At 40.4% G+C, this 13491-nt stretch overlaps 1 protein-coding gene across 1 annotated transcript in view; it reads right to left on the reverse strand.

Moving 5' to 3' along the window:
• gbe1b (glucan (1,4-alpha-), branching enzyme 1b) overlaps window positions 1-13491 on the reverse strand; it is an 89925-nt gene that overhangs the window by 16834 nt on the left and 59600 nt on the right. Inside the window, exons 13-14 of the mRNA XM_071496679.1 lie at window positions 11423-11607; window positions 7695-7825 (exon numbers count right to left, since the gene is read on the reverse strand). Of these exons, the coding sequence (XP_071352780.1) occupies window positions 7695-7825; window positions 11423-11607 (316 nt within the window). The remainder of the gene's footprint in view (window positions 1-7694; window positions 7826-11422; window positions 11608-13491) is intronic.

A 13491-nucleotide genomic window follows, 5' to 3' on the forward strand; every position in this document is an offset into this window, starting at 1 on the left:
ATGGATCCATGCTTTCATGTTGTTGACGCAAAATTCTGACCCAACCATCTGAATGTTGCAGCAGAAATCGAGACTCATCAACCAGGCAACATTTTTCCAATCATCCATTGTCCAATTTTGGTGAGGCCATGTGAATTGTAGCAGCAGTGGCACCAAGTGTGGTCTTCTTTTGATGTAGCCCATCTGCTTCAAGGTTCGATGTGTTGTGCGTTCAGAGATGCTCTTCTGCAGACCTTGGTTGTAACAAGTGGTTATTTGAATTACTGTTGCCTTCCTATCAGCTCGCAGCAGTCTGGCCATTCTCTTCTGACCTCTGGCATCAAAAAGAGATTTCTGCCCAGAGAACTGCTGCTCACTGGATATTTTCTCTTTTTTGGACCTTTCTAAGCCTTAGAGATGGTTGTGTGGAAAAATCCCAGTAGATCAGCAGTTCTGAATTACTCAGACCATCCTATCTGGCACCAACAAACATGCCACGTTCAAAGTCACTTAAATCACCTTTCTTCCTCATTTTGATGCTCGGTTTGAACTTCAGCAGGTCGTCTTGACAATGTCTACATGCCTTAATGCATTGAGTTGCTGCCATGTGATTGGCTGATTAGATATTTGCGTTAATGAGCAGCTAAGCAGGTGTACCTGATAAAGTGGCCTTACTTGGAAAGTTCTCTCCAGGCAAAGTTTAGCCTTGCTCATGCCAGTCAGAAATGCTTAAACATGTGTACTCTGATGTCTATGTATAATGTAAATACCCATAAACATCTGCGCAGTGCATTATTAACAACTGTCTCTCAGGGATGGGGAGCTGTGAGAAGTGGTACTGTAACAAACACCAGGAGAGAGGAGCAGACATGCAAACAGCCCCCTAATTGGCTAGCTGAATAATCACCTAATCTCCCCATAGGCGATCTTCTGGAGTGTGAGTGTGATCCTCAAACACCGCCTCGTTCTGCCCCAGAGCCGGGGAAATTCTGCTTTTGCTGCCTGCTTGTCTGCTTTGATAGTGATGATTAAAAAGAAGTGCTGCTCTGTGCATTGTTTCTGCTGAGGAGAGAGAGCCCCTCCTTTACACCTCCTCGGCTCTACTAGCCACTATGGTAGTTTATTAACATAACCAACTCATTTTTCTATTGAGCTTTAGCCATTACTAACAGAAGAATATGCAAATATTTTCTCAAGGGCTGTAATGCTTTTGGGAAACTGAGGATATATATGATTTAAAAGGTTAATCCTCCTAATACAAGCAATAAAAAACATTTACATTAATTATAATGGTTCATGGAATATGTTGGTGAACTGTAAATATTTTTCAATAACATGATACGGAGTATTGGGAAGTACTACGGGGCTCCTTCACACTGCTTGTTGAGCATTTCCACTCTCGCAGAATGCATGTGTGCTGTATGTGTGCACGTCTGTGGCACAGAGTGCACTGGAAATGACGCATAGTTACAGTCACTTTTGGCAAACTTCTCTGCAAGGAAGCAAGAACCAGCACAAATTGGTAGTTGGAGGCTTCGAGTGATTACGTCTTTGTTAATGGCTACAGACGGCTGCAACTACAGCTTGTCATTTAGCTGTAAAGTATTATTATGAATACAGCCTTTGCGTATAAGAGGAAAGCCTTAAGAACACAATCAATTTCATCCAGTGGGCACAAAGAAAAGAAGGCAGCTTGATGATTAGAGCCACTGATGACCTGAAAAGAATCTGGCCATGACCATGATTGCAGACCAAGCCACTATGTAGTTTCTCCATCAGCTTGTGTTTTTTTTCCTGCCTTTATGAAAGTAATAGCACCCTGGTGTAAGTGAACAAGAGTTAAGATGTGTGTGCACATGTGAAGAATGCGGCATGGCCTTGTAAAGCACTCTAAATACTATATCTTGCCTTTTCAGAGTTGACTTTTCCCTGCTTTCTGCTCAGTTGGTGCAAGTTACATCAGAGTGCAAGAAACAGTGGAAGCTGTTTCTGCAAAAGAGGAATATGAGATGGCAGTAGCTGAGACACATAAACTGATGTAAAGTGGGACCCATAAAGACTATTCATTTTAAAATAAAGGGACACCCATCTCTTTGTGTAAAGAGCATGACAACTTCTGCTCTATTTAACAGCTTTGAGTATAACAGTTTTATTCTCTGTTGCTTTGTTTGGCTGTAACAAGTCTGGGGGGATCCAGACAGGCTTTGTCAAACTTTTCATACAAAGTAATGAGCATCCTTTTATTTAGAAATTGTCATTACATATGGAATAAAACTCCAAAGCTATACATTTGCACAAAGAATGTGTTTGGTTCAACTGCTTTGTATTGTTGACCTTGCTGTCAGAAGTCACACCTGAGGAGGTAAATGAAGGGTCTTATTGTATATAGAAAAAAGTTAGGCAGACTTCAAACTTTAAAAGTGAAAACAGGCCAGATTATTACCTAAGCTGTGCATTGTTAACATCCATCACAGTTTACTGACTGACTTCTTGGAACAACTTTGACCACTGTACCTACCGTAGATTTGCGCAAACAGTTTCTCCTGTACATGAAGAGATTACCGTCAACATTTTTTTTTTTTCACAGTTAGTTTGAGGAGAAGGATTTTATGATAGAAGGGGGGTGGTGCCCCTGATTTTGAATGACTGATTGAAATCCTGTGGATTCTATTTGACTGTCTTCATTGTTGAACCAGAACTTACAGATGATGCAAAAGCAAATGGAAATGGAGCATGATTTGTTGTCTTAATTTAAATGTATTGAGCTGCCTGAGAAAGACGAGTCTTTGCTGGGCGTCTTTCACAATATGGTCTGTGTAGATGTTCCACCTGAGGATATTGCAGAAGTGTGTGCCAAGAAATTTTGATTGCTGTAAATAAGTATGGCGGTTTTGGGAAGTGGTTTATGCCTCTGAAAGACTATAATGAGTTTAGGAGTTTTGGGTGTGTTGAGCTGCAGATTATTGTTTGTGCACCAGGTAACTGCTTGATTTACCTTTTCATGGTTTTGTGTTTTATTGTAATTGGAGATGGGAGCAAAAATTGTTGTGGCATACTTACAGATGTTAAAGACTCAAAGTTAAAGACAGATGGCTCAACTGCTGGCTTGTGTACAACCTGTCTGATTATCTGACTGTTTTTCTTGCCTCCTCAGACTCCGTTAGTGATCCAGATCTGAGGAATTACTTTTTCGATTATGATGTCATGATAATGACAGAAATAATGGTAAAAACTACAAAGATAAGAGCAAAGTTCGAATAAAATTGAATTTCCTTAAATGCCTGAAATAAAGTAGCTTGTCTATTTGTCTACAGCATTTGCACATGACAAAATTTGGAATCACAGATTAGGCCTCTGGATTGATGAGGATGTCTGCGGATGATATCTGGTAGAGTTACAACCTAATGGGGTCTCACACAGGGAAAAGTAATGCAACTTTGTTTATGCAATCCATCTTGATGTATCTTACAGGAAGTGGATGCATATTTTCCCCCCATATGATTCATTCCAGATAATATCACCTATCCACACGATGTGCATTTTATTGTAAATTCAAGTTAGTTAGTGTCACTGCACCTGTAGTTGAATTATTCCAAACGACGTTCAGGGAACGGAGAATGATGACCTGACACAATCTCAACTGCTGCTATTGGCAGCGGGTAAATCAAAGACCAATCTGCCCTGACAGGTACAGCTTTCATGACGGGATCCAACTGGGATTTCAAATACTCCAACCAGCCAGATAAAGCCTGAAGAATGTGTCCACCACGAGTCAGAGAGAAAATAATAAAAAACAGTGATGGTTTGAGTGCCTGTCGAAAAGCTGACGTTGACTGCATTTTAATGGCCAACACTTTCGGCGAGGTGCTTCACTTCACTTTCTCTACTGTTCCTCGTGGAGAGAGAGGAAAAAAAAACAAAACACACACATTCAAAAGAGGACAATGAGAAGCAATAAAAAGCTTGTCTAAAAATATGAAGAGGCCAAACACTCACTGAGCATCCAGCTCTGGACTGGCGCTGAGGGATGATGACTATATAGTTATTTATTTATTGTAGAGTTAAGACAGCAGACTCAGTTTTATATGGTAACTACAACAGTTATTTAGCTGTGACACATATGTACAGCATCAATGGGATGTTTTTTTTAGCATTACACTGACCACTACTTTTTCTTAGAGTTTCTACGTACAATAAAGCAACCTATCAAGACACTATGCAGAACTAATGATATGTTTTCAAACAAGACTCTGCTTACTTAGCTTGCATTAAGAGAAACCACCTGAAAATCCATCTAGACTAACACGCAACCAGCCAACATGTGACACAGGAAAAATAAAGGTAACTTAATGGTGTTTTTTGCTGGAGAGAGACACCCTCTGAAATAATACACTACTTGCCATATTGCCCAAGGAAATGACACCTGTATTGGATCCATTTTCAGTGGTACACAGCGTGGTCAGCAGCATCCAGCTATTATTTCCAGATACGGCAGTGGTGTGGGGCTCCTCTGTGACATCCCTGACCCTCTCACAGGTAGAAGAAAGTTTAAGTATATGACAGCTGAGTGTAATGAAAAAGCACTTTTGGACTCTTTGAGCTTGTCTTGTTTACCTCCTCTGCCTCTGAGTGGCACTTTCATCTGTCTTCCCCCCTAATTGGATCCTCTGCACACATTCCCATCGGAGGATCTGCATCTCCTCATACACACGGCGCATTTACCTTCCTCACACACACACACGGCACATTTGCCTTTATGTGTTTACTGCCTCTCTGTATAATGACAGCCAGAGCTTTGCCCTCACATTTATTTGCATTTCCTCTCAACCCACCCAGTGTCTGAGGCCTCTCCTTAAACATCAAAAGGAGCACCAGGAGGAAAAGATGCGGTTCCATCTAAATGAAAATAAACCCTCAAAAATGGTGTTACAGACACTGTGCAGCAAGGCTATTAGTGCTGTGCCCGAGATTCAACCCATCAAGGCAGAGCTGAAAACACGAGGCAGAGCGCACAATAATTGCACATCAAACAAGCTCACAATTAACACATGATATTAAGAGATTAGGAGTGACTCCTATTATTTTTTTAATCATCAACTAAACCTGATTATTGTTCTGTCTCACTATTCACATTTAATAACATGTTTTGAGGTTTATGTCCTTATATTTTTAGATGCTGATTAATGCGTGCAATTGAGAGTAGACATGCTCTTTTTGTATTCTTTTTTTTACTCACTGTAATAATCATGCTACCCAGGCATCAGTGTCATTATAACCTAAACATCTTTGTAACGATATAATAATTGTCATAACCAGGCAAAATGCAATGAATTGCCCCATGAAACGATTTGAATGATAATAAACCATATTGCTGGTTAATATAATGACATCATCAGGCTGATACGGTGCGAAAAGCGTTTTTTCATTGCAGATATTTCATTACATTTTGACAGATTTTCATTATTTCATTATAATAAGCGAGAGGCATCAACTTATCCATCTAAATGAAACAAAAAATAATGTTGAAATCAAAGGAACAACTGCTGCTTAACAGCCTCATTGTCAGCCAATCGAATCATCATAATTTGAGGCTGAATTGCTCATGTGCAGTGGTTTGAACCGCTGGCGTCCAGAGAAAACTAACAAACTCTGTCAGCGTTTTGACTCTCCGTCGCAATATTTAAGTCATAGCTGAAGAAGCAACACAGCTTCGTATCCATCCGGGAAACTGCTGGCGTGAGCTACAGTGGGCCCCAGAAGAGAGTAATGTCCGTTATAATAAATACAAATCTGTCAGATTTCTGTCCCCCTTCACATGCCTGATCATTAAGCCTGCTGTAATCACAACTGTGGGACTCATTAAATTCCTCTGTGCTGCTTGCTGGGAAGACAGACAGCCAATGCTGCTAAAGAGAGCGCTTTCTGAATCACTGGGCTCTGCTATTATTTCTCACTAATAGCATAACAACACCACTATAAACAACTGACTCATATTCCTCTCAACAGTGACTGCCAAAATTATATCACAAAAGTATTAGCTTCGGAGAAAACACGGCCAGTGAAATTGCGGGCCTTTACAAGTCACAATTACTTTAAACAAGTCTGACATAGTGTTTAGATCCTCATCCACTTCTCAGCCCAGAAGAAGGGGGCCTCATCGCAGAGGTGATTTTTATTCTCTTCAAAGCCCTCAAAAACTTATTGGTTCATTTTGAACCATGTCCAGCCTTCAGTCTCATATCAACACTCAGTAGTGAGCATGAAATTTGGGGTTGCTTGATGACATAGACTTACAGCACATCACACATTACAAATATAACCGTGTGACTGAATACAGTTGCCACTGAGAGTCACAGAGCCCATTTAAAATGCAGCTGATTGTCACACACTGGGGTACGCAAGTACGTCCTGTCTCATGTTGTATTTTGTAAGACAATCGTAAGCATTTAAATGTACTATAACAGGAATAAAGTCAAACAAACACACACACACACACACACACACACACACAGGCCGTGTCATAAAATTGGTGCTTTTCTAGAAAGCTGACGCACATCAATGCTGAAAAGATGGCATATCCTGTAGCAACTGGTGTGTATTGCCCTTATAGGATACTTCATATTTTCTATTCTTTCTATGAATTCCATGAAAAAAACAAAACCATCAATATATTGATGATTCTATCAAGTACTGTCTGTCTAGTCAGAGCCTAATACAGCTCATTCCTCTGTGCTGGAGAGCGTCATTGTTGTCCAAAAGCTATTAACGCCATGTCACACTGTTGCACTGTGTGACATGTGTCTTCATTACCATGAACACACACTGTAGTTTATTTTGAGTCAGTCCCACATTCACCATGCTGTTACCGTCTCTGTTACTCATTAGCACTCCAGATCCGCTGCTGAAAATAGTCCCTATCAACTATCCCCTAGCAATATGTCCTGCTGTTGGAGTGAGCTTTGGTAATAACTACATTGACCAGGTGACTAAGGTAATTATTTAGCCTTATTGCTTTATTTAGCCTGCACTTATAGAGCTTTTCTAGTTTTATCAAGTACTGAGAGATAAACTACTGCACTGTTGCTTCTGATCTTTTCTGGGGGCTAGTTCACAATAAGAAACATACAGAATATTGCTAACCTTATCTTTTAAAATCTACGTAGCCAGGCAAGCAGCCCTGTGGTATTAGCATATTACAGTAGCGGTACAATTGACCTGATGGAAAAGGAAATTGTAGTGTAGTTATTTGTTTTTTTGGATCCTGTGAAGAAATGTTGGAAAAATAAAAATTTTTGAGGTCTTAGTGGTGCTAGATGAAAAGTTATTGGTTAACCCGATTTGATAATATTTATCCACTCCAGACCATAAGTCCTGTACTTAATAGTGGTTGATCTACTGTATCTCAGTCATGCCTTCCCATAAAAGTTCATGTACTCTCTGCAAGCTTTAAAAGTGAAAGTGTTCACATGGATAATACAATTCCCATCTTTCCATTTCTGTCTCCTTTCTGCCCCTTTCAGCAGACATTTACTGTCTTGGTTACAATATCCTCAGTTAGTGATTTTATCAAGCTCATAAAGATTAAGTAACAAACAAAGACATCATTACTCTGAGAGGCACTGCGAGTGTGCACTGTGGCGTGAAAGAGGAAAGCTAATGTCTGAAGATTTAGAGGAAACAAGCAGTGACGTGACAGATGAAGGCTAAAAGGATACTTTCCTGGAACTTCTACGGCCACCCTGTAGCTCTGGAAGCTCTTACTGGGGTGGAAGTTGAAGATAAAGAGCACATTTGCCCTTTCAAACACAATGACCTTGTCCTCTTCATGCTTGGCGCTGACAAAGGCCTGGAGGGGGAAAAGGGAGAGAAAAGAAAAGCTAATAAAATAGTTTTTCATGAATAGTCATTACCTTTCTCATCTTGGATTTAGAGAGTTATAATGGGGCATATTATATCAGTGGACTACACATTTCCAAAAAGAGTGAGTAACACTCCCCACATCAAATTTCAGATGGCACTCAGCAGAATGCAGCGGCCCAGGGTGGTTCAAGGCGCACACTGTCAGCCTTAGACAGCTGCACATGATAAAGCCGCCACTCTCCTGTGGAGCGAGCTACTGTTAACGTGTCATTAGCAGAGATTATCAATGTCACCCAACCCCCTATTTTTAGTGCCTTGTTCCCCAAGCCAATTTCAGGGCAGCATATTCACGGCTGAACGAGAAGATAAGCACCCCTGCAACCGGACCGGCAGAGAGGACGGAGGTTAAGGAATGAGCTGACAGTCTGGAGTCTCTTACCGAGTCCATTTCTACGTGAGAAGTCCACAAATCTGGAGCAATGCCAAGCTCCTCCGGCTGCAGCTGTGACTGTTTTAGCATTGGAAAGCAAACGCAACCTGCATCCATTAAACTGGGGCCCAATAAGCACATACAGTAAATGTGCCTTCTTACTTGTAAATAAATAAATAAATACATGTAAATGCAATCAACAGACTTGGCGGTAATCATCAAATCTGATTATATTCAGAATCTGTTGATGTTTGTCGGGAAAAATCCAAATAATTATGTAATAACTTTCAAGTGTGCATCAAGAAAAATACGCTCACCTGATATGCACTGTCCTCCAGTTTGACTCTAGGTCTGAAAGTCTGTTACATTCCTGTTTCTGTCACTGCCTGCAGCATCACGCTGAGCTGAAACAACAGCTTTAGGTGAAACATAGCCAGGCAGTGAGAGGAGGCTAAATCCGTACAGAAGCCCTATTTGTGACCTAAACATTCTGAATGAAAATCGTTTTGTGAAACGACTGTTCAAATCCAATATCTTCCATGAACTGGGACCGTCCTCTCTGCTCCTTTTTTTTCTTCACGTTAAGTCAGCTGTAGATGCAGCCGGCACAGTTTGTGGAAAAATTGGATTTAAACATTTGGTTTTGCACTGGGTAAACATTTTATGTTTCCAGTGAGATAGGAGACATTGAGAGTACATTTTGTAAGATGTATTTCTTGACTTTTCCCCTAAGGTTTTCTTAGGGAACACCATGTGACCTAATCATATCCTAAAGTACAAAGGGCTCAAGTCACAGATGGTGCGAGGTAAATCCCAAGACCTCCATTGACCTTAATATTATAAGTGTATCTTAATGTGAACATAAAGTCTTAATGTTAGGATTCACAGACTGCTTTTACTACAATAAATAAAGATAGAGATTTAAGTTATATTACTAGAAAATAAAAGTATCTTGTGGGCTACTGTAATAGTTGGGTATTTCTGAGTATTTCTAAGTAGAGTCCAGGCTACACCGAATGCCATTGTCTGCTTGCTAGTGTGCACTGATTTATTTCCATTTCATCACAGTGGAAGACCTGAAGTGATGCTATCTCTGCACTAAGAGGAGCCTCAGTCCATGTCCAGAGTTTGGCCTTTTGAAGCTCACAGCTGCACATCTTCAAAAGAGGTGGGCACAAATCACATTTAAAGCAAAGTCTGCTTAGTTCACTCATACCTGGGACAACAGGGAGAGCTGCCGACAGATGACAGATCCTCTCCTGCTTCTCATTTTAACTACAGAATGCCCTTGGATCTTCCCACCACAGTGAAATATTGAACCGAGCTATAGAATATTCCCACTCAGTGCGATTACCTTGGCAATGTCATTGATAAGCTGTACAGAGGATTCAGACTCATCTGGTTATTAAAGCTGAATCTCAGAGCAGTTATTGGCGTTATCTGTGAGTAATGTTCTACAAAGCCTTTTTGTGATGTTGTATCAATCCCTGATTTTTTTTTTTTTTTTTTTTTTTTTTTTTTGTCACAGCTGCTTCCGAGGACAGAGACCAGAAGCACAGGGAAAGCTACAGAAAACCCCTGGAACTGGCTTATTATAAATGTTCCTTCACTTCCATAAATTTTACATTTCAAGAATCAAAGACAAAGAAATCATTTAATGCAGGATCATTTGAAAACAGTTTTAAGTGATCTTGACATAAACAATTTTTTTGCAATATTGACAACAATCAGTCCAAATCTTTCTGATGATCACAGAATAAATGTTTGGCAGCTAACTATTACAACAGACTTTTTCATGGCGTCTGATCAAAATCAAAATCTGTTATTCCATGATCACAGCAAAAGAAAACATGAGAACTAATTACATGAACATCCTCTCCAGCCTTAAATAAGAGGTAGCTACTGCCCTAATTTGACGTTGCGTTCAAGAGCACTTCAGCAGGGTAAACTCCCGCCATCAGAGGTATCTGAAATCAGGACAAATATTCAGATATTATCCATGTGATAGATGGTCTTCCTGCTCCCTACACATTACAGCTGCCCAGAGCTTTACACATAATTTAACGTAGCAGAAATGACAATCTTTAGTCTGCCATTATACCATCTTACAGTATAATTTACTCCTGATTGGAGGTTATAAAAAGAAAGAACACAATTACATGACGTCTTTAGTAAACACTGCGGAGCTGTCATCTAATATATGGTTTCACATAAAAAGCCATTGAAACAGCCAAGAAAAACAGCACCTTATGTGTAGCCGGTCAGCACTGGTGCCAAATGTATGCATCTTCCCTGCCAATAGCATCCTCTGGGATCAACATTCCCTCCAATTCCCCCAAAAGAGAGCAGAGAAAGCAGCCAGGCTCTGCCTCTCCTTTGCTTTACCATCAAAGCTCTGTTTGATTCAGTTGTAAAAGGTGTGAGAGGCTCCAGGAAATCAGAACATACGTCTGACTGATAGACAAATATGCAGAAATGATCCTTGTGAACCAGACATGTCTTTAAACATGCTCTCTGATACATTTCCTGCTGCTGCGTTTGCCTGCCGTTTGCTGAGGAGCAACACGCAGGTGAGAGTGCGAGGCACCAAGATGAAGTCGCTGCAATCAGAAGACTGATTCCTGAGGATGTGAGGGAGGATATTTTTGAATCAATTACACAGACTTACTCCTAATCCCTGTCAATTTAGCCACACTCTCCATTTGCATTATCCCATTACTTTCCTACCAGCTCCTCAAGAGAAAAACATCTTTTTCTTTGCACCCATAGGCGTCAATAGCAGGCAAAGAGAGAAGCTACAGGAGGAGAGTGAAATCTATTACTGTTCACCTTGACAGCAGCCAGAGAAACAAGACATTTCCAAAATGAACTCTCTTTATGGTGCATTTATCAGCTGCCCAGCACTAAAGCCTCCACACGACTCCCCAATATTGAAACAGTACAGGTAAAGATGGCGGCTTCAGAATGCATTTACCCTTCAATGAAATAATTTTTTATGAGCTGAATCACGCATGAAAAATCGGCTCGGACATTGTAAATTATTAAATATTCTGTACGGGACTGAAAATGTTGCTGTGACATATTTTCATGTGAGTTTGTCATTGAGATTGTCAGCACAAAGCCTACTGTAAAGTGAGTGTGTGACGTCCTTACAGGTTGGGCAGCCAGCCAGCCGTACTTGTCTTCGGTACGGTTCATGTCCCGGTCAAAGGCGTAGAGCTGACAGTAGCGGAGGTGATCCATATCCAGTAGGTTAAACTGCCGCCGGGCATAGTGGTAACTCTGATTGTTCCCCTCTCTGGGGAAATCCAGCCACTCAGGATGGCCAAACTCATTCCCTGCAACACAGAGAGTGTTATTAAAGAATGTACATTATGAAGGGAGAGGCACACAGTCTCGGTGAATTAGCATACTCTATCGTGGCGTGCTATATCAGGTTATTTTGAGGTTTGGTGCAATTTTTTTAAGAAGACAAAAAAAGACTGAGATCAAAGAGACCAGAGTCAGCGACAGTCTGCAGCCTCTTTATAACCCCAGCAGAGGTTAGTACTTTCCATATTAAAACAGAGGCACAAAGCTCTTGCAGCAGTTTCACCTACTACAATGTGCCAACCTTCCTGTCGCAGAGGAACCTGCCCTTTCATGACTAAAACTTTAAAAAGAGAAGCCAACATAAGTAAAAACACTGCAAATAAATCCCACAACTTTTATTTGAGTTTCAGTTTTTCAACAGATGTATGCAAGAAAAAATAATTCCCTGGGATATATTTATATATTATTTTCCCATAAAAGAGAGCAAACTTCAAGTCAGTGCTGGAAACGGGGAGAAACTGCAAGGAAGTAGGCAAGTTGTGACACAAAAAGAGGGAATTCTGCAAGAGATATCTCTTCATCACCTTGTTGATTAAATCACTTTTATCAAAACATTGTTGAATTTCTGATTTATTCTGCCACCTAACAACCGCCACAACCACTGGGCCTTTAATGTAACTGCTACAGAAGATAACATTTCCTTAACAAAAACCTAAGACTACTATCTCTGATGCAGATAGAGTAACACAGTCCAGATATGCAGTAAAGTGTAAGAAACAACAGTCCCGTTGCTACGATGCTGTCATGCCAGGAGATGAGATAATGAATCCGTCATCGGATGTCACGACAACATCATAAAACAACAGCCAGGATAATTGAATTCCCAACAGAGGAAGAAATACACAGACAAGAGACAGAGGAAGATGCATGGCAACAGAATAGAGGCCAGTTGTTTATTTGGTGCAAAGAGCCCACCACCTCCTTAACAAAAAAAAAAACAAAAAAAAAAAAACACTCAGAGTGATGGGATGAAGTGGAACGGACAGAGAGTGACAGCAGATTCTAATGAAATACATTATGTAGGTGTTAAAGAAGTACCGAACAATAAGGCTTGGACTGCCAGCAGAACAAGCCCACTGCAGCACTTGCCTAGGAATTAGGGCAGCAAAGACATGCAGTGAGAGAGAGAGAGAGAGAGAGAGAGAGAGAGAGAGAGAGAGAAAGAGTGAGGAGGAGAGAGAGAGAGAGAGAGAGAGAGAGAGAGCCTTTTCTTGTGACATCTGCATGAATAACAAGCCTCCCACACAGCTGAACTTGAAATGTAAAGGAGAGAATTACACCTCAAACTTGCAACAGAGGCAGTTAGAGGCAGACTTTCTTCCCTGCACTCCACCAAGACGAATCAGTGCACGACACACCACACATTCACTGTGCATCTGTAATTCCCATAATAATGTTTCATGTGCAAATAATCTCACTGAGTACGGGACTTATACTGTATTGTGTACTGTACTGTAAAGTCAAACCTCGTATATTACATTGCTATGGCTATAATTACTCCTTATGCAAAAGTAAATAAGTCAATGTTCAAACTACATTTTATTGCTGAATAATCTTGAATATCAAATTCAAATATTATTTTAGTCTCTGGGAAACTATATAAAACATAAAATACAGCATATGACAGAAAAGGTAAAGCAATTAATTATTTTTGCAAACAAAGAAACAAAATGCAGAGTTTAGCTGTCGATGTATCTCTGAAAGATAATATGTGCCAGTCAACTGATATTTCCACTCACAAATTTAATTTAATTCCTTTTTTGTTTCTCTCATCGACACAGTGCCCTCCAGCGAAACAGTAACTTGTCTCAACAACTTAATAATATCATATCTAAGTTTATGGAGATATG

This window comes from Trachinotus anak, unplaced genomic scaffold (assembly GCF_046630095.1).
Source record: "Trachinotus anak isolate AG129_WGS33_773 ecotype Australia unplaced genomic scaffold, CSIRO_AGI_Tana_v1 ptg000014l, whole genome shotgun sequence".
Taxonomy (NCBI): Eukaryota; Metazoa; Chordata; class Actinopteri; order Carangiformes; family Carangidae; genus Trachinotus; species Trachinotus anak.